Source organism: Bubalus kerabau, chromosome 19 (genome assembly GCF_029407905.1).
Source record: "Bubalus kerabau isolate K-KA32 ecotype Philippines breed swamp buffalo chromosome 19, PCC_UOA_SB_1v2, whole genome shotgun sequence".
Lineage (NCBI taxonomy): Eukaryota > Metazoa > Chordata > Mammalia > Artiodactyla > Bovidae > Bubalus > Bubalus kerabau.
In genome coordinates, this window is record NC_073642.1 from 43,563,716 (window position 1) to 43,585,431 (window position 21,716).

Genomic DNA, 21,716 nt, shown 5'->3' on the forward strand with positions numbered 1-21,716 from the left:
AGTATGTAAAGTAATTCTTGTTGTTCCTGCTTCATTCCTTCCTTTCTATCACCATCTAAGGACAACTATTTTATAGAATTTCACAGGAACTGGAGTGTACATTGTAGTCATAGAGTTAATAGCAGCATTTGCCAACATAATTGTACTTGGGAAGGAACTGCCAGTCCTGCAGGGCAAGAGAAGCTAAGACTGTATCTTGACATTATACGTCTTTAATTTTTAGTTTCTGCCAGAAAGTACATAAGGACTTGTGGTAGTGGTATTTGGAAGTTGGGAATAAGAACATCGCCGAAGAATATAAAGCCAAGACTTGACACCTGTGTCATTGTGCAGAGATTTGCTAAGGAACAGTAATGGAGAAACATAGAAATTCTAATCATCCCCTCCAGTCCACACAGTGTAATCACGCTCCCTTCCCACCCTAGCTCGTGACATAAAATGCTGAATTTTTAATGACTTTAACTACTTCCATTACAAAGAAGAGGAGAGTAGTGGTGGATGAGGTGATCCACAAATGTGATTGTGTGATATATTTGTTCTTTATGTTTAAGTGGAGGTGTTATCATTGTTGTTTTTAAAATAGGCATCTCTTCTCTCATTAACATGGAGGAAGATGACGTTTTTCTTTACACACAAATGCAGAAGAAATAATGAAAATAGCATTCATGTTAATTTTTCTGCTTTGTTTAAATGCTTCCCATTTAACAAATACCATTAAGTATATAGCTTTAAAATTGGATTTCTTAAACATTACAGTGAATGGTTTTAATGGTTTACCACTAGCACCAAGTCAGTAGACAGAAAGATGACCTTTTAAATATATAAATACAATATTTTTACTTAAATCAGTTATCTTTTGCAGTTGTCTTGAGTTTATTATCCACAAATAAGTATAAATAAACCTTGGGAACATAAGTCTAGGTTTTCTGGCGCTGCCAGTATGGTCAGAGAAATTTTATAGCCTAATGTACAAAGATTAGTATATGTAATAATCTCATAGCTCAGTTGCTAAAGAATCCGCCTGCAATGCAGGGGACCCCAGTTAGATTCCAGTTAGTGTTGGGAAGATCTGCTGGAGAAGGGATAGGCTACCCACTGCAGTATTCTTGGGCTTCCTTTGTGGCTCAGCTGGTAAAGAATCCGCCTGCAATGTGGGAGACCTGGGTTCGAGCCCTGGGTCGGAAAGATCCCCTGGAGAAGGGAAAGGCTGGCTCCAGTATTCAGTCCATGGGATCACAAAGAGTTGGACATGACTGAGCGACTTTCACTCACGCACTTGCTGAGTATGATATTGAAATAGCTTTGAACATCTTCCTAAATTTTGAAATATATTTTATTTTTAATAAGAAATATTTAAATACTTTAAAAAGTTTTTTATCCATTGATAAAAAGAATATCCTAACCAACTCACTAATTGTTTCCTTGACAGTATTTTCAAAGTGTATTGGTCATATATCCTTGAACAAATATTTTAGCTCCTGTTATGTGATATAATTTTCTGTAATTCTAGGTTATAGGTTCCCTAAGAACAAGCACCATGTCTGACCCAGATTTGTATCTTATACAATGTCTTTAACATAAAGAGACTCTCAAAATATATTTGTCAAGTGAAGAAATGAAGACCTTTAATCAACTTTATTCTAAAGAGATGCATTGCTCCCTAGTCCATAGTCTCTGCTCCAACTCTTAGGAGAAAGAGACTTTGGTGCTCTACTCAATCCTATACACAGGACTCCTCCTTTGTATTGCCAAATAATATTTGTACTTAATTAGAATGTAGCTAATCATGAATGTGTGATAAATGTCTACCGAGAGTTCATTTTAGGATCTTGGGGAACAAAAAGCCCACTATAGAGGTGACAACTCTCAGTCCTGGAGTGAATATGAAGAATTCTGCCAAACGAAAGCATGGAGATTTCCAAATGGAGATTCTAGTCATTCCTGAAAGTCCTTGTCAGAGTCTATGAGGGTTTAGGGACCTGAAGGTGTTTCCAGAAGAGTGAAGTGACTTGGGCCAGTTGCAAGAGATAGATTCTATAGGGAGTTTAGAGGGGAGACATATTTGTATAGGGCATAAGGGAAAAAGGTCTCTTTGTGCTTAGAGACAGTGCATCAAAGGTAAAGAAAAAAGACTAGTAAAAGTAGGAAAATATTCCCAAATAACAAAATTATTGTCAGAAAATGTACAGTTCCCCTCCATTGTATTGATGGATCCCCATGGTCTTCCTGAGCTGGTATGGATTCTTCCAAATACAAACTGTGACATTGCTGATATCTCTTCCGAAAGCTCACATGACTCTGTTTTTTTATTTTAAATGGGAAATCAGGTTTTATTAAGCTACAACACATTCTTACCCAGAAGATTTCAAACTTCATTTTGAAATATATTGTGTAGCTTACTCCATTATGACAAAAGCTGAAATTTTCATTCTATAAGCATGAGACCATTGTGGTTAGCTTTTAATATAATATGTGACATATAAGATCACTCTATTAGCTGAATAAAATATTACCAAATGATGCAAAATAAAGAAGGTTTTCTTCTTCCTTTTCTCTAGATAAAAGTAAACTAGTTATATATTTCAATAATTTTTGGTCAAAGAAAAAAATAGTCTCCTTTTTAAGAGAGAATAAAGCCAACTATTTTCAAAATTAAACTGAGGCTACAACCTTAAAACTATCTGTCTTATTTCCTTGTACATTTTAAACCATTTAAAATTTTCAAACTGTAAAATGTATTCAGCTAATTTATATAGATTGCCGATCACATACCATGTGCTGTGCTGGGTGCTGGGGAGATGGCGATGAATACATAGATAAAAGCAATGAAGACATGGATAAAATATAGCAATGGCTACATAAATAAAAGCCCCTGTCCACTCGCAGCTTCCAGTCCACAATTAGAGATAGACAATATAAAATAAGTTACCTATTTTGGCTACACAAGGTAAATATATATGAAGGACAGTAAGGATTGCTGGGTGGAGGGGCGGGTGTAGCGGGTGGGGGGCGGGAGTCAGTTGAAGTATTAAGTAGAAGATCAAAAAAGACCTGAATAAGATGACATTTTAGCAAAGACTTAAGGGAGGTTAGGGACGGAGCTGTCATGCGAACAAGGTCCAAATGCCCCTAGAGCCCTGGAGCAAGCCCACTGGCCCTGCTGGAGCAGGTCAGGATAGGTTGAAGACTGAGGACTCAACTGTGGCATGTGGACAAAAGCCTAGTTGGAGTACATTCAAGAGAAAATAGGAGAGGAATTGGACATAGTGAGTATAGATAATGTGGATAAAAGTGATTTTGCTGTAATGAAGAACAGAGAAATGGGGCTTAAGCCAAGAATAGATTGGTATCAATTGATGTCAAGAGATTATTTTTCCTTTTTATTTATTTATTTTGTACGGTTGTGCTCAGTCTGTCATGTCGGACTCTTTACGACCCCATGGACTGTAGCCCACCAGGCTCCTCTGTCCCTGGAATTTCCCAGGAAAGATTACAGAGAGTCGGTTGTCATTTCCTCTGGGGGATATTCCAGACCCAGGGAACTTGTGTCTCTTTTTTCTCCTGCCTTGGCAGGCAGAATCCTTACCACTGCACCACCTGAGAAGCCCTTTATTTATTTTACCATGGGAGAAACACAGCATTTGGAGGGGTGGGGTGGGGAATGTGTTAATGAGAAGAATATAGTGGAGAGGAAAAAACTTGAAGAAGAGAAGGATGATTTGCTGCTGGGGCGATAATCTTTGCATAGATAAGAGGGGCTCTTTGTGTCTATGCAGGGGATTGGTTTGGGGTAGAAATATGGACATTTTCCACAGAAACAGGAGAGAAAGCAGAGGATGTGGAATCAGATGCAAGTGGCTGGGTAGATGTGGGAAGCTATGAAGTGAGCAAGCAGACCTACAATGGCATGGGTTAAGAAAGAGTAAAATTAATTTTCTAACATTCTCAGGATACCAACAGAGGGTCCTGGGATATGCAGTGACAATGAAATAATTGATATTTCTTAACTAAATCAGTGCTTTTTAGGGCAAGGACAAGGCATGTGTCTGATGTGATTATAAAAGTAAGTGTGGGTTTAATCCTTCAAGATTGTTAGAATGACTGAAATTTACCCCCTCACCACCAAATTTACAATGGGCTAAATAACTATTTTGTTGTTAGACACATTATCAGAAGGAAGTATGCTGTTGCTGCTGCTGCTGTTGTTCAGTCGCCAAATCCTGTCTGACTCTTTGCGACCCCATGGACTGCAGCATGCCAGGCCTCCCTGTCCCTCACCATCTCCCAGAGTTTGCCCAAGTTCATGTCCATTGACTTGGTGATGCCATCCAACCATCTCATCCTCTGTTGCCCTCTTATCCTTCTGCCTTCAATCTTTCCCAGCATGAGAGTCTTTTCCACTGAGTTGGTTCTTCACATCAGGTGGCCAAATATTACAGCTTCAGCATCAGTCCTTCCCATGAGTATTCAGGGTTGATTTCCTTATCTCCTTGCTGTCCAAGGGACTCTCAGGAGTCTTCTCCAGCACCACAATTCAAAAGCATCAATTCTTCGGCACTTAGCCTTCTTTATGGTCCAGCTCGCACATCCGTACATTACTAGAAAAACCATAGGCTTGTTTATATGGACCTTTGTTGGCAAGGTGATGTCTTTGCTTTTTAATACACTGTCTAGGTTTGTTATAGCTTTCCTGCAAGAAGTAATCATCTTCTAATTTCATGACTGCAGTCACCATCCACAGTGATTTTAGAGCCCCAGAAGAGGAAATCTGTCACTGTTTCCATTTTTTCCCATCTATTCACCATTAAGTGATGGGACCAGATGCCATGATCTTAGTTTTTTTAATATTGACTTTTAAGTCAGCTTTTTCACTCTCCTCTTTCACCCTCATCAAGAGGGAAGTATATGGCTGATTAATTATTTGGGCTCAGGAGAATATCACTGAATTTGAATCACCACATACCAAGCCAAATTTAAGTAGAATATTTTAGAACACTGTCTTGTGTTCTGACTAAATTATTAATTTGTAGTCTAAATTTGAAGACAAGTGTCTCTAATTATTTAGGCTATTCATGCTAAGTCACTTTAATCATGTCCAACTCTTCATGACCCCATGGACTGTAGCCACCAGGCTTCTCTGTCCATGGGTTCTTTAGGTAAGAATATTGGAGTGGGTTGCTATTTCCTTCTCCAGGGCATCTTCCCAACACTGTCTCAATGAAGACATTTAAAATTCCATATGAATAGAGGAAATTCTAAAGATTTAATTGAAGTATCTGTTGTAAATCAAGGGTCTTCCCTGGTGGCTCAATTGGTAAAGAATCTGCCTGCAATGCAGGCGACCTGAGTTTGATACCTGAGTCAGGAAGATCCCCTGGAGAAGGAAATGGCAACCCACTCCAGTACTCTTGCCTGGGAAATCCCATGGATAGAGGAGAATGGCGGGCTACAGTCCATGGGGTCGCAAAGAGTCGAACACGACTTAGCAGCTAAATCTGCCTACAATGTAAATTGTGCATGCTAAGTGGCTTCAGTTGTGTCCAACTCTTTGAAACCATATGGACTGTAGCCCCACCAGGCTCCTTTGTTCTTGGGATTCTCCAGGCAAGAATACTGGAGTGGGTTGCCATTTCCTTCTCCAGGGGATCTTCCTGACCCAAGGATTGAACCCAAGTCTTATGTCTCCTGTATTGGCAGGCAGGTTCTTTACCACTAGCACCACCTGGGAAATAAAAGGGGAAAACATACTAACAATGATAAGTAGCAAAGCAGTTGTATTAAACCTCTGATAAGAAGGCAGTGATTCTAACTTTTATTATGTGTATTAGTATACTTCAGTTCAGTTCAGTTCAGTTGCTCAGTTGTGTCTGACTCTTTGCGACTCCATGAACCACAGCACGCCAGGCCTCCCTGTCCATCACCAACTCCCGGAGTTTACCCAAACTCATGTCCATTGAGTCAGTGAAGCCATCCAACCATCTCATCCTCTGTTGTCCCCTTCTGCTCCTGCCATCAATCTTTCCCAACATCAAGGTCTTTTCCAATGAGTCAGCTCTTCGCATCAGGTGGCCAAAATATTGGAGTTTCAGCTTCAACATCAGTCCTTCCAATGAACACCCAGGACTGATTTCCTTTAGGATGGACTGGTTGAATCTTCTTGCAGTCCAAGGGACTCTCAGGAGTCTTCTCCAACACCACAGTTCAAAAGCATCAATTATTTGGTGCTCAGCTTTCTTTATAGTCCAACTCTCACATCCATACATGACTACTGGAAAAACCATAGCCTTGACTAGACAGACCTTTGTTGACAAAGTAATGTCTCTGCTTTTCAATATGCTGTCTAGGTTAGTCATAACTTTCCTTCCAAGGAGTAAACGTCTTTTAATTTCATGGCTGCAATCACCATCTGCAGTGATTTTGGAGCTCCCAAAAGTAAATTCAGCCACTGTTTCCACTGTTTCCCCATCTATTTCCCATGAAGTGATGGGACCGGATGCCATGATCTTAGTTAGTCTACTAAGGTGGCAATAAAAAATACACAGACTGGGTGGCTTAAACAATGGAAATTTATTTCTTACAGTTCTGGAGGCTGGAAGTCCCAGATCAAGTAGTTGACAGGTTTGGTTTCTAGGAGGCCTCTCCCCTTGCTTGTGGATGGCCTACTGCCTTGTCACTGCATCCTCACATGGCCTTTTCTCTGTGGGACCACTCTTCATCTTTTTATAAAGACATCAGTCCTGTTGGATTAGGGCCATACCCTTGTGATCTGTTTAACCTTAATTATCTTTTTAAAGACCCTGTCTCCAATTACAGTCACATTTAGGTTTAAGGCTTCAACATACAATTTGAAGAGGACACATTGTGTGAAATAAACCCATAACATTATGTTAAAAGTTTACTAGAGAAAAATGATTTAATAGAATCTCTTAGGTAGCCATTTTCTCTGTTGGATTGCTGGGCTTCTGTCCTCTTGGAAACTGTTGATTCTCTTCTCAATGCGATGTCAGGAGGTAGGAACTTTATGAGCGTATCTGGACTAACCCATCTCATGACAGAAGAAGGGAGATAGAAGTAGATTAAGCCTATCACAGAAACAGTGACATCTTGGCAGGTCATTGGATAGCTCAGATTCCCTGAGGTGACATTCTCCATAGACTATCCCCTTCTACTTTAGCCTCTTTGTCTAAATGCCCCCAAAGCTGTAGCCACCATTCTCTGAACATGCCACATCCTTTTGTAAGTCTGGGCCTCTGAACAAATGAAGAATTCTACCTGTAAAGATATTCATCTTTTTCTTTACCTGGCAAAGACATAGCCATACTCCCAGATCTGGCTCAGATGTTACCTCTACCTGGCTTTTACTGCCCATTCCTCACCTTCATGCAATGTTTTATTTCCCATCCTCCCCCATCATCATTTTACTCAGTGCACTTATCTCCTTTTGCCATGGCTCTTTGCTCCACTACACTGCAATCCCTTGAGAAAAGGGACAATGTTTTGTTCTTCTTTGTACCCATAGTTCTTGGTGTAGTTCCTGACACATGATAAAGGCTTAGTGACTATATGAGCAATAAATTATTTACTGAGCCCCTAACATGTTCAAGATACTGCCTAGGTGCTGGGAATACAGAATGGCCAAGCGACAGAGAAATACCATCCCTGTATGGAGCTTAAAGTCTGGAGACAGAGCTAGAGAAAATATAAGCCAGCAAGTCTAAGAATTCTGAATTGAGATATATCTGTAAAGGAAATTAACACTGTTCTGCAATGGAGAAAAATAGGGTGGATCTACTTTTGATAAGATGGACAGAGAAGCCTCCCTGAGAAGTAACATGTCAGCTGAGAGCTAAAGAATGAGAAGTCGTTAGCAAGAGAATGTTCTAGAGAAAGGGAACAGTATGTTCAAAGGTCCTTAGAGAGGAAAGAGCTATTTAAAGAACTGGAAGAAGGAAACTTAACAAGGGGCATAGTGATCAAGAAAGAGAGAAGTAGGGAATGAGGTGTAAAGTAGGCAGGAAGCAAATCTAATGAGCTATGTTCTAAGTTTGTGTTTTAGATCTAAATGCAGTATGAAACTAACTTATGTTTTGTAGAGACCACTCGGACACTGTAATGGAAGAGATGGGAGAGGCAGGAATGGGCAAGGGGAGATACACATTAGAAGATAATTGCTATACTACAGGGGAGAGTTGATAAAGGCTTGGACCAGGCTGGCAGCAATGCAGACTGGGAAGACAGACTGGAGAGACATTTTGAAAGAAGAATCAACAGAATTTAAGGAGTAACTGGTTGTAGGAAATGACGAGGAGTCATGGATGATTCTCAGGTTTCTGACCTAAGCAACAGATGGTGCCATTTATTTAAAGGGAGGATACTAAGAACAGAAAGTTTGGAGGCATGCATTAAGGATGAGAATGGAGAGTGTTTCTAACAGCTATGCCTAAAGTAAATTCAGTTAGCAGTGGTTGGTTGTATGGCACTCAGAGGAGAGAATAGGGAGCTGTTACTACATAGGTAGCATTGAAAGCCATGGAAAAGAGTTTAAATAAAGAGGTCCAGAATTAAGCTCTGAAACAAGAACCCGTGATCCCAGATGTGAATCAAAAAGATCAATGAACTATCTATAAAATGGATTTGCGGCTGGTGGAGAGGGAGGGAGAGTATTTGAGAATCCATCACTTTAGGTCAGCTGAGGTCTTATGCAGGCCTCAATTAGAATAAGACAGAGCTGATCCTTTTTCTCTTCTCATCATACACGATCTCCCATGGCATTCTCATTTCATCTCCTAGTGTCAGCCTTTGCCTCTGGGTTTATATTTCAGTCCTAATATTTCCACTTGCTTGCTGAACATTTCATTTGGGGAATCATACTAGTACCTCAAAGCAAAAGACTCCGTTTTAGCTCATTTGTTCCCTTTATCTATGCTGCTCATTTTATATTCCCATTGATGACACTGGCCAGGACGTGAGAGGTAGATCTGTCAGTGAGTCTGTTCCTTCTTGTTCCTTTTCATTTTTCTTAATGAATAAGTTATCAAATCTTGTTAATTACACATCAATAATATTATTTAATATACTATAGTCTGTGTTTCTATTTGTAAAATATAGTCACTTTTAAAGTATCTACAATTGTCATTGTTGTTATTCAGTCGCTCAGTCATGTCCAACTCTGTGACCTCATGGGCTGCAGCATGCCAGGCTTCCTTGTTCTTCACTATCTCCTGGAGTTGTTTCAAACTCATGTCCGTTGAATGGATAAGGCCATCCAGCCATCTCATTCTCTGTTGCCTCCTTCTCCTGCCCTCAATCCTTCCCAACATCAGGGTCTTTCCCAATGAGTTGGCTCTTCCCATCAGGTGGCCAAAGTATTCAAGCTTTAGCGTCAGTCCTTTCAATGAATATTCAGGGTTGATTTCCTTTAGGATTGTCTGGTTTTTTTCTCCTTGCTGTCCCAAGGACTCTCAAGAGTCTTCTCCAGCATCACAGTTTGAAAGCACCTTCTTTATGGTCCTAATCTCACATCCGTACATGACTACTGGAAAAACCATATCTCTGACTAGACGGACTTCTGTTGGCAATGTCTCTACTTTTGAACTACTACTACTTTAACTACTACTTTTTAGCTCTCTAGATTTGTCCTGACTTTTCTTCTAAGGAGTAAGCATCTTTTAATTTCATGGCTGCAGTCACCATCTGCAGTGATTTTGGAGCCCAAGAAAAGAAAGTCTGTCACTGTCTCCACTGTTTCCCCATCTATTTACCATAAAGGGATAGGACTGGATGCCATGATCTTAGTTTTTTGAATGTTGAGTTTTGTACCAGCTTTTTTACTCTCCTCTTTGACCTTCATCAAGAGGCTGTTTAGTTCCTCTTTGCTTTCTGCCATAAGAGTGGTGTCATCTGCATATCTGAGGTTATTGGCATTTCTCCCGGCAATCTGGATTCCAGCTTGTGCTTCATCCAGCCCAGCGTTTCACGTGATGTACTCTGCATATAAGTTAAATAAGCAGGGTGACAATATACAGCCTCGATGTACTCCTTTCCCAATGTTAAGCCAGTTCATTGTTTCATGTCTGGTTCTAACTATTGCTTCAAAAAATGAAATTATTTTAATCAAAGATTCAGTGTGACTATTTTTTTTAAGAACTATAATTTCTCCAAATCTTTCTTCTAAAAATTTATCTGTAGAGTAAAATATAGTATGAGAAAAAGTTAAGGCAGTTCGTAGATAGATTTAGACTGGCAAAGTCATTCAACCTTAGCTGAAGAAACAACTTTGGTTCTATTTTTATCATCACGTTTTGAAATGAATCACTGAAAGCAGAGATAGAAATATAGATGGATAGGAAAAGCTGGGCCATCTAATTCATCTCCTTTTTAGCACAGGGAAGTTTCCTATGTCAAATGCCTGTGAGATATTGTGCGATAAAAGTCTTAGATCACAGCATTTCAATCATTTTTGTAAGGTGACTAATTGTTTCTCCAGTTGCTCTCAGCATTGTTCTCTGAATTCCTTTCCAGGAATCCATGTCACACAAGAGGTGTTACCCTTGTGCACAGAAATGGCCAAGGATCTCAAAGGGCTGAGCTTCAATTATTTTTCCATGGTAGTGATGAGTCTATATGAAGTTGACCTCCTTCTTTACGTTGCTTTTTGTGACCAGTGGCACACATTTGTGAGATCTTTACCAAAAACAAGTAGTGGTCTAGTGTGCTACCTTAGGGTGGTTAAAAACTAACAGGGACCTCTAGGGATCAGACATGCCGCTTTGGCATCTAATGGTGCAGATTCATTATTTTAATGGGATTTCCAAAAGAATAATTTGTGTGGGATGTCTCCTCATTACCCCATAGTGTTGAGAAGGGGAGGGGTGGGGATAGCATTTGGAAAGACATTTGTTTTTAAGTTCTCTTTAAAAATTATTTTATCACTACTTTTTATTGAAGTATAGTTGATTTACACTGTTGTGCCAGTTTCTGCTGTACAGCAAAGTGACTCGGTTATTTACTTCTATGCATTCTTTTTTAATATTCTTTTCCATTATGGTTTATCACAGGATATTGAATACAGGTCTCTGTGCTAAACACTAAGACCTTGTTGTTTATCCATTTTACATGTAATATTTTGCGTCTACCAACCCCAAACTCCTAGTCCATCCCTCTCCTCCCCCCTCCTGGCCACCACAAGTCTGTTCTCTGTGTCTATGAATCTGTTTCTGTTTTGTAGAGAGGTTCATTTGTTCATATTTTAGTGATATCATATGGTATTTGTCTTTCACTTTATAACTTCACTTAGTATGATAATCTCTAGTTGTATTAAGTTCTTTGACTACTCTTCAGTATCTCTCAGTGATCTCATATTTAGTTGCTTGGGAATATTGTATACTTCATTAAAAGATATAGAACCAATACATTTCTGTTGTCTGATGTTTTTTTCTAATCATTGACTCCCTATATTCAGTTTCATTTTCTCCCCCCCAACCATTAAACAATATTCTTAGGTCTCTAGATATTTCTTCAAATTCTGTGATACCTGCAAACCTCTGAGTTGGCACTCTTCTATGTTGTCATTAATATGCTCCATGCCTTCTCTTTCTCCATATATTAATAAATAGGCTGACTAACACTAGATTTAGTATTTCCTTTGTGCTTTCCACCAGCCACACCCTTTCTTCCCATACTGAAAATACTCCATGTAACGTTATCCTTAGTTTACAGTGTTTGACGTAATTCTTAATCCTTATGCAAGTCAATTAGTTTGGACAAAAAAAGGTTCCATGAACCAATACATAGATTGTGGAAACTTCAGTTACATGAATATAGTGATTTTAGTATTTTTTAAGTTCTTCCTCAATATCTAGAGCATTCATAATTCGCTCCTGTGGAAAAGAACAAAATACAAATTCTAGAATGATTTGAGATCTTCCATTTCATAAGCTACCCGTTTCCTTTACAGAGTCCTGATTCGCCCTTTTAAGCAGCTGCTATTTTATGACTCTCTTTTTTTTCCCCCCCACGATTGCATCTATAAAACCAGAGAGTGTGCAAGAGGCCTCTGTTGGCCATGGACATGAAGAGTAGAGGGTCATCTCTGACTCTGCTTTTCCTACATGTTATGGAAATCTGGCAACTACCCAGCAACTGACCCAGACTTGGTCTTTCTGTAGGAGAATATATAATTAAATAATAAAGAAGTAGACATTTTAAGGCTGTTGAGAAATGTTAACGGGCGTGTGGGATTTAGTGAAGCACACAAAAAGACCTTAAGAGCTCCTTTGGTCCACAGCACACATGTACTCAGCACTGGCCTTTTTCCTTCACCACAGGCAAGCATGCCACTGAGAAGACTTCATTCCCCGTTTTATCTCGTGTTCTGGGGAACTCTAAAGCCACAGGGATCACAACAGCTGCAATAAATAAAGCATCTCTTCGATACATTTCCTTGCCAAATATTATTCAGCATTCTTTTGGCCTTGGTTTGATAGAAAACAGCATGGTGAACTTACTACCTCTCCTTTTACTACAGTGAGCCCCAAGTATCTATGAAAACTTTAACAATTCAAGCCTGCATGTAAGCAAAATCACGGTTCTTTCTATTTTAAAATTATTAAGACAAAATACAGAGAACCAAAAAAAAGTAATGTAGGAAGTCTTATCCCTATTGAAGAGGTATTGAATTAGTACTAGGCTTTTTTATTCTCCTCAGGTGAAGATAATGAGAAGCATCCAGAGTATGTGTCCATGCAAATGTATGGGTTGGAAGGGGACTCTTTAAAAAAAAAATAATGTTACATATGTGGCAGTACGAGGAAGAATATTATTAAGGAATCTCACAGAATTTTTATATAAAGTCTCATCATACAGTATTATGATCTCAGGGATATATTGTGATATTTACTGAGTCTTCTGAGAGTTCATTTATTCAGGTTATATTTTAAGGAGGAACTTATAAGATTCAGATCTAAAATATAATTCTGTAATATGCCCAGCTGATCCCATTAAATCCGAGCTGAAAAGGAGCGGTATAATGATGTGAACAATTCCCATTCTCTGTGTTGTTACACCTCACTTGAAATGCATTCCTTCCAGATTAAAACAGCCATTCCTCTTTGTTTCTCTCTCCAGGCTGAGGTTCAACTATGCTACCTGGAAGCACAAAGAGATGCTGTTGAGCAGATGTCCCTCAAGCTGTACAGCGAGCAGTATACCAGCAGCAGCAAACGGAAAGAAGAGTTTGCTGATATGTCAAAAGTTCATTCAGGAGGAGGCAATGGGTAGGGAACTATTCTTTTTGTTGTTTTATTCTCATTAATCTCTACTTTTTTCAATGATGTTCCACTGGTCGGTGTTAGGTGGGCATTTCCTCCCAAGCTAGCAAAAGAAGTGCAATAGACAAGGTATTTATATTCTTTTCCATTCATACCAGAATTGAAGACTATGGATTTTATCAGTCTGTCATCTCACCCAGGACTTCCTAACTTTGGTATTATTTGTTCGAAACAGTCCTGTGATTTTCTGAGCATTTCTGTCACTACATTGTGCCTATAATTTTCTCAGTGTATTTCCCTCTCTTTAAACCTCATAGTTTAAACTCTATCTAAGTAAATTTTAAACACCAGAACCTCACTGGAAACTGGTAGAACATAATTTTTTGAAAATATAGATATTTAATAATTGTTTAGGGACTATGGACTAACTGGTTAGCATCACGTGAAGTCAAGTGGAATGATGGACTGGTGCTTATTGTTTGTGTTACGTGAAACAACCCAGCAACTTCAATGACCCACCAACAGTTTCATTCAGCCTGAGATCTGTGGCTGTATTTATATTATACTAACTACCCATGCTACTGAATAGTTAAGTTATGCCTTCAAATATTTCCAAATTACTTCAAAATTATGCAAACATTCTCTGTGTGTGTGTATGTGTATATACATATATATATGTATATATAATACATATATATATATGTATATATAATACATATATGAGATTTATAAAATACTATTATTTAAAAAATTCTTTTCTGGTTCAGTTTTAATATTTAATAGGTGATTATTAAAGAGTAAAAGAGTACAATGAAATTTAATCATTTCATAATTTTAATGACTTGATAATAATTATACTCATTAAAATGGAAAAAGTAACCTATTTTGCTTTTATACTTGAGCCAGACAACAAGGGAGAGAAACTGTTCCCCCAAGTTCCATAACATGTTAACAGCATAGTATAAACCTACAGGGAGTAACTCTAGCCAAAATATTCCTTCAAAAGGCCAGAGAAAAGAAGTCTTTCCATGCACTTGCTTTCTTTTTTCTCTTACGTGCTTATAGTTCTGATATGACTTAAAATTCTCGTTCAGATTTTGAGGATAAATTACCAACACAGGTTACAAATTCTGTCTTGTGATATAACCCGAGGTCTAAGAATGCAAGAAAAGAATTCGAGTTGTAATTCTTTTTAGGAAATGGGCAAGGGCTTTTTAACTTTTAAAATTTACCTATCTATACAATTTGTTGCTCTTTTAAGATATTTTTTATATATAGACATGTGAGCATGTATTTGATTCATCTTCTATGATTCAGAAGACATTTATTCACAAGAGGAAAAGCATGACAGCAAATTAGAAAGAAAAGGTTAAATATTCGAGCGTGAACAATAAGCTGTTTTGAGGCCTTAACGTGCTTTAATTTCTCTAAATGCCTAAATAGTCCCTGGTGTACCCACCACCACAAACTTCAGGTCACATTTTCATGTTTTCTAAAAGCCCTAGGGATTGAGCGGGTACCACGTGCTTCTGACCTCAGATTCCAAGGGCCCAACCTGAGTATTTACTCTGGGCTCCGCAAATCATAAATCTGCCCTGGAAATGGCTTAGTTAACAGCAAGCATTGTTCTGTGAAGTGGGAGTAGGTGAACTTGCCTGATATTCTTTGTTTATGCTCCTTAGGGTGCTGAAGGCTGTGCATTGTGAGGAGATTTAAGAGTGTGCTGAAGAAAAGGCAGCTATTTAATACTAAGGACAAAAACCATATACTCCTTTCTGTTTTCTGTTTACATACAGAAAACCATTGTTTGAGAAATGTATGTGGGTGAGGTTATCTGGGGTGTCCTGCTCCTAAGACCCTTTGCTCCCACAGTTGAATCTGTAATTCTGAAACCTTAAGAACACAGCCTTCTAAAATTATCTGCTCCAATGATACATAAACTTCATTAACAGTTCCTTTTGTTACATAGAATGAGCATTGTTTCTGATAAGATATTGTGGGAATAATGTGGGCCTTCTAGGGTCTTCATTCCATATGCAGATAGATATCCAATCCACTGAAGAGAACATTAAGTTGGTGATGCAATCCGTATGTTTTTATTTCCTCCTCCAGCCTATGTCGATGCGAAGGAGAATATGTAGTTGAAAAACGTATAAAGTTACTCCAGGGAAGACTCAGCTGCTAGACTGAATGGAGATCTTAAATGTCTAAGATTTTTGTGTAACCAAAATATGGTTTAGAAATGAATTTATAACCTCTCTGGCTTGATGAAAAGGTGCATATCAAGGTGATTTAACACAGCTTGTGGACAACCATGAAATGTGTGTTTGACACTCATGAATATGTGTGGTGGGAAGATTTCTCTGATGGTATGTGAAGCTGTGTGAGCGGTAGGAACAGAGTGTGTCCCTCTGTGGGAGACACTGGGCACTGGTTCCTAAGTGGCAAAGTGGGGAACCATCGCTTCCTGGAGGGACCTACAGTGCTTGACTCACTGCTGCTGCTGCTGCTGCTGCTAAGTCGCTTCAGTCGTGTCCGACTCTGTGCAACCCCACAGACGGCAGCCCACCAGGCTCCCCCGTCCCTGGGATTCTCCAGGCAAGAACACTGGAGTGGGTTGCCATTTCCTCCTCCAATGCATGAAAGTGAAAAGTGAAAGTGAAGTCACCCAGTCGTGTCCGACTCTTAGCGACCCCATGGACTGCAGCCTACCAGCCTCCTCCATCCATGGGATTTTCCAGGCAAGAGTACTGGAGTGGGGTACCATTGCCTTCTCCTGCTTGAGTCACTGGTGATTCTCAAAGGGAGCAGGTTGGTGCTTTTGACTCCTGTTGATTTAAATGAAAGCTTGTAAATTATCTTGTTTCTTTCATCCAATAAATATTCACTGAAGGCATACTACGTGCATGGCACAATTTTCTGAGCAGATTTCATCAAGAACACTCTTTTGTAAATTTTGTGAAGTATAACCATCTGTCTTTCTGACACCTCTTTTTATTAAGGGATTGTCTGATTTCATTTTTATAATGAATTTCAAAATCTTGTTTATTTTAGTAAGTAGTATCCTACTTCCTGTCAAGACTTAGAGTAGATTACAAAGCATGTCTTTTGTTTAGCTTATAAATAATAGAACTGGGAGGCAAAAAGCCTGGGTGACTGGCTTGTCCAGGACCTCGCCTCAGAGCCCTGAGTCATGATGCAGTGAACAGTCCATGAAGCCACACTTTGCCCTCTCTCTGAAAATTTAGCTTAGACCCTTGATAAACTTTTTTACCCCTAAATCACATGTTATGCATGTTCCATACAGTATATGAAATTTGAATTATGGTATTGTCCTACTACAGAGAAACAGAAGAGTCTTAAGGCAATTTCATTTAAGCCACAAGAAGTTTGGACAAAAACACTGCAAAGCAGGCTTAAGTGAAAAATGAAATTCATTAATTTGACAAATATTATTAAATACCTCCTTTATGAAGTGCAGAGTTTAAAAGGCAAAAATGAAATGGTCCCTGCCCTTGAGAAGCCCACAGTTTATTTAGTAGGAGGAACCAGATCCATAAACAACATAGAATGAAGGGTCAAAGTGATGAGTTAGGAATCTGCTTGGAGTAGGGAGCAGGGCTCACGGAAGGTGGTGCTGAGCTCTGATGGTGGTGGGAAGAATTGGAGCAGATCAGGAATGATAGGGACGGGACTCTGGAGGTGATTTTTGGAAGAGGGCTAGGTCAGGGGAAGAATTTTCCAATTTAAGCTGAACAAACATGTATTGAGCACTTACAAAGACAGACAGACCGTAGTCCCTACCTTCATGAAATTTACAGTCTATCAAGAGAGCAGCATTAAACCAGTATTTCTCTGTATCACGAAGAAGGGGAGGCAGAGGGTTCCAAGGAAGCTTAGAGCAAACAACATGTGGACTCCATGAGGCAGGGCCATGTGTGTCACATTCACCACATTATGCGCTGCAGCCTGGAGTGTGCTAGGTGCCCAGTGAATGCTGGTGCATAAATGAAAAACTAAAACGAATCTAGGGCTCAGAGGGAACAAGGGTGTGAAATCATTATGCTGCTTGCTGTTCCATATGACTGGAGAGCAAGGTAGAAAGTCAGAGGGAGTAGTGCAAAATAAGGCTTAGGAAGAAAGTGAAGTTGAGATCCTGGAGTTAATCACTGAGTTCATGGTTCTTAACTAGGATGCATCAAGATTTCTTAGGGAACTTTTAAGTTGAAACTGCCTGCCCATCTCACCTCCCTCAAAATTCTGATTCAGGAGGCAGGAGTGGACCAAGATATATTATACTTGATGCCCACTGCCAGTTGAGATCATTGCTCCAGTGGTTTTCAAAGAATGATCTCTAGGCCAGCAGCATTAGTATCTCCTGGGAATCGGTTAGAAATTGCAAATTCTGGGTCCCACTCCAGATGTACTAAATTGGAGAATCTGAAGGTGGAGAACAGTAATAGATTAGAAATTAATGGGAGATGTGAGACTAGATTGGAGGCTAAAGCCAGGAAGAGTCGATAAGCCTTGGATGAGGCAAGTAAGAGAGAGGAAAAGGGCCATTCTAATGTGGGGAGAGAAAGAAAATAAGAAGACTTAGATTCAAATGATTTCTGTGTCATTGAGCATTTCATGGTTGTTGAGCAGGCTCTACTAGGCACTGGGGTTGTAGAGGCAGTGGGACACAAAGAGTGGCAGGGCATGTAAATCAGGAACGCCTGCTAGGAGAAGTATCACTGAGGCTGGCCCAGGGTCAGAGGTCACAGCCAGTGTTTCCTGCAGCAGAAGCAATGTGTACAGACAGCTGGAACCAGTCAGGGATTCCAGCAAGAATAGGTTGGCAATTTTAAAACAGTATTCTGGCAGCACTCTGGAGAATGGACTGGCATGGGCAAGACTAGACAGTGTTTGGTTAAGAAGCTATTCCAGTCATCCAAGTGAGAAATTATTTGGGCCTGAAGACAGCAGGAATGGAAACTGAAGGAAGGAAGTTGAAGACAGAATCTGGTCCCTGAGTGGATGAGGGACATTAAGGGAGGTGGGGTTTAAGACAGACCTCCGTATTTCAGGCTTTTGCACAAATGGACATGGTCTTCAGTGAAGGGGAGGAGCAGGGGGCCTGAGAGGAACCGACTGTTTGGGACAAAGTTCTTTTTTATGGTCTGTAGAACATCTAAGTAGAAATGCCCAGGAAGCAGATCTGAAGCTCAGGGATGTCTTGGGCTCCTCAACCATCAACAAGGACAGTATGGTGACTATGAGGTAGCGGGGGCTGAGGGAGGTGGGAGCTTACCTTGCGGTAGCGTGTCCCCACAAAACCTACCCCAGGTAGACATAGCAATCTCTTTAAGAATGCTCATTTTGAAAGATATGGCTAATAGGAACATTTTTATTTCAGCTAGAATCTTTCAGGCTGTATTATACAAATTTTTTAAAATAAAATGTGTGTGCCAAGTCACTTCAGTCATGTCTTGACTCTGTGCGACCCTATGGACTGCCAGGTTCTACTGCAGCCTGCCAGGCTCTACTGCACATGGGATTCTCCAGGCAAGAATAGTAGAGTGGGTTGTTGTGCCCTTCTCCAGGGGAACTTCCCACCGCAGGGGTCAAACTCACATCTCTTAAGTCTACCTGCATTGGCAGGTGAGTTCTTTACCACTGGTGCTCCCTGGGAAACCCAAAATAAAACCATAGCATTGAAAATTCCAATGTGATATCTTGATTAGCAGGAATTGAGAATTACTGTTGACTATTATTTTCTGTCTTCAAGCTGCTGGTGGAACCTTCTGATTCCAGATATTAGAATGTATTAGGTCTGCTCAGATTGCTTCCAACTACATAAAAAAATTTTTTTTAGGCGTGTATATTTTCTCTAGTCTAAATTCTTAAAGGAGGAGAGAGAGCATACAGGATTAAAAATTAAAGATCAGAATTCAAGTTGGTATATACTTTGGCCACCTGATGCGAAGAGCAGACTCATTGAAAAGACCCTGATGCTGGGAAAGACTGAAGGCAGGAGGAAAAGGGGACGAAAGAGGACAAGATGGTTGGCTGGCATCACTGATCCAGTGGATATGAGTTTGAGCAAACTCTGGTAGATGGTGAAGGACAGGGAAACCTGGCATGCTATAGTCCATGGGGTCACAAAGAGTTGGATGGACACAACTGAGCGACTAAACAACAACATCATGTAGGGATATGTGTGTGCGCATGTGTATGCGTGTGTGTGCACACATATTAAGGGTTACCATAAATAATAATATGGAGTAGAAGAGTAGGGAGATGTTTCCTGACTCTGCTTCCGGCACTCTGGAGGGAATTTCAAAGAGCCTTCTGTTCTTGTGTAAAGTTCTAGAAGATACTTCAGTCTCAGTCGTATGCCAGCCTCTGGCTGAGGGGGAATTTGGGCAATGTCCACAGATGATTATGTAGTCAAGGTTTGTTCTCTGTAAGAATGTAGAAGTATTCGCCCCACATCATGTAACATTTTCGAGTAAATTTTACTTTCAAATACGAGCAGTATACACAGGTTATTTCCAAGCACAACAGGTTGAACTAAATGAACTTTAACTAGACGAAAGGTTAAAAGTTTGGCAGTAAAAATAAATCCATTTTCCTTTAGGAAATGAAGTATTCCTAAATCATTGTGATAATGTACATACATACACACATATACATATATAACACTCCCAAAGAGGAATAGTGCTGACAGATGAAAGCAAATATATCACTATTTAAAACATTACTTGATTAAAGATCAGATAAGCAATAAGATATACTGAATGACTTCAAATACCTCAGAAGGGGTGTAATCACCTCTGGATTTCACTGCAATAGGATGATCTTTCTGTTTTTCTGTTGAGCCAAAGGCCAAAAATATCCTTGTGCAGCTGGGTGAACATTCATGCTCACTCATATTCTCTTTCTCTCAATGAGCATTTTGAATTTCTGCTCAATGGTTGTTTTTGGAACATTGTTGCGTATTAATAAAATGTTTTGTTTTGGGTACACACCAATCATTAACTGTGTGCTGATGCTGGGAACACTCTCCCAGATAAATCACTCGACAATCCAAGGCGACCGTATTTCCACCCTGCATTTCTACTTTCTTCCCCTGATTTTTACCCTGTCTCGAACTAATGAACAACTGATCAGTGTTCAGTTCAGGTTCTTTTTGCTCCTTCTGTTGTGTTCTGATGTTATCACATAGTAAGATCACAATGCATCCTGTAGCCAAAGGAGCAAAAAGTGCCTGACTACCTTCTGAAAAACTGATATTCTGTGCACTATGATTATTAAAATAAGTCTTCCCGGCTGTAAAAAGAATCTCACCAGTATAAATGTATTCATTTGGGATCATAATATCATATGCTTCTAATGTTCAAATGCATTAAACTAATTTTAGACCTAGACAGTCTTCCACTTCAGTAATCTAATGCCATCCATACCAAGAGCCAACAAAGGATGAACTAGAGAGGTAGTAGCATAATTACTGGGGAAGTATTATTTCAAAGTTAAGAGTAAAGTCAACTATTTATTTATTTATATAACTCCTTTCCATCTTAACAATGCTGAAACAATTTCTGTGCTGCTTTGGAAAGTTTATGGGGTCAATTGAAGAAGGAAAGAGGTATGAGAGAGTCTAAAACAAATCTAATCTACCTCATTTTAATGTGCAGAGCTTAACTCTTTTCTTTAAAATGTATTCCTTTATGCATTCCCACATCACTTTCACAAAGGATTAAAGTCAACTTACCAAAAATATTTACAATAAAATAGAATAAACATTTGACTGAAGTCAGTTAGGTAAAAGTAAAATGTGTACCAGAAAACAAAAAAGTGCATCTTCTGTGCATGTCCTCAAGAAGGGCAATGATTGGGCTCTAAGCTTTCCACATCCAAAGAAAAGAGTGAAATCTCATCCATCAGAAAATTCATAGTGTCCTAAGATTAAAAATAATATATATCCAGGGAAACACACTTAGTCCTGGGAGGGATTTCTCCTGTAGTTCTTTCAGGAGAAGACAGGCCTCTGTGATACTCCATCTCTTCCCTGGTGCCTCAGATGGTTAAGAACCTGCCTGCAACGCAGGAGGCCTGAGTTTGATCCCTGAGTTGGGAGGATCTCCTGGGGAAAGGAATGACAACCCACTCCAGTATTCTTGCCTGAGAAATCTCATGGACAGAGGAGCCTGGCGGGCTACAGTCCATGGAGTCACAAAGAGTCGGACATGACTGAGCAGCTAATACTTTCATAAGAGAAACCATATTCCCAAGGCAATTTTTTGATGTAGGCTGCAGAAGTGATGTCAAAGCACAGTTCAGTTAAGAGCCAATTTACAGGATAGATGAAGTCATACTGGGAGAGATCTCCATAGTAATTCTTCCACAAAGATTTTGTTAGAGATTGGGTGACAGAGAGTTATTCCTATGTTATTTACCTCCTGA

The 21,716-nt window shown here is 39.6% G+C and overlaps 1 protein-coding gene across 4 annotated transcripts in view; it reads left to right on the forward strand.

Moving 5' to 3' along the window:
* AKAP6 (A-kinase anchoring protein 6) overlaps positions 1-21,716 on the forward strand; it is a 657,364-nt gene that overhangs the window by 447,197 nt on the left and 188,451 nt on the right. For all 4 annotated transcript variants that reach the window (XM_055555598.1, XM_055555599.1, XM_055555600.1 and 1 more), the window contains one exon: positions 13,126-13,274. In XM_055555598.1, the coding sequence (XP_055411573.1) occupies positions 13,126-13,274 (149 nt within the window). The remainder of the gene's footprint in view (positions 1-13,125; positions 13,275-21,716) is intronic.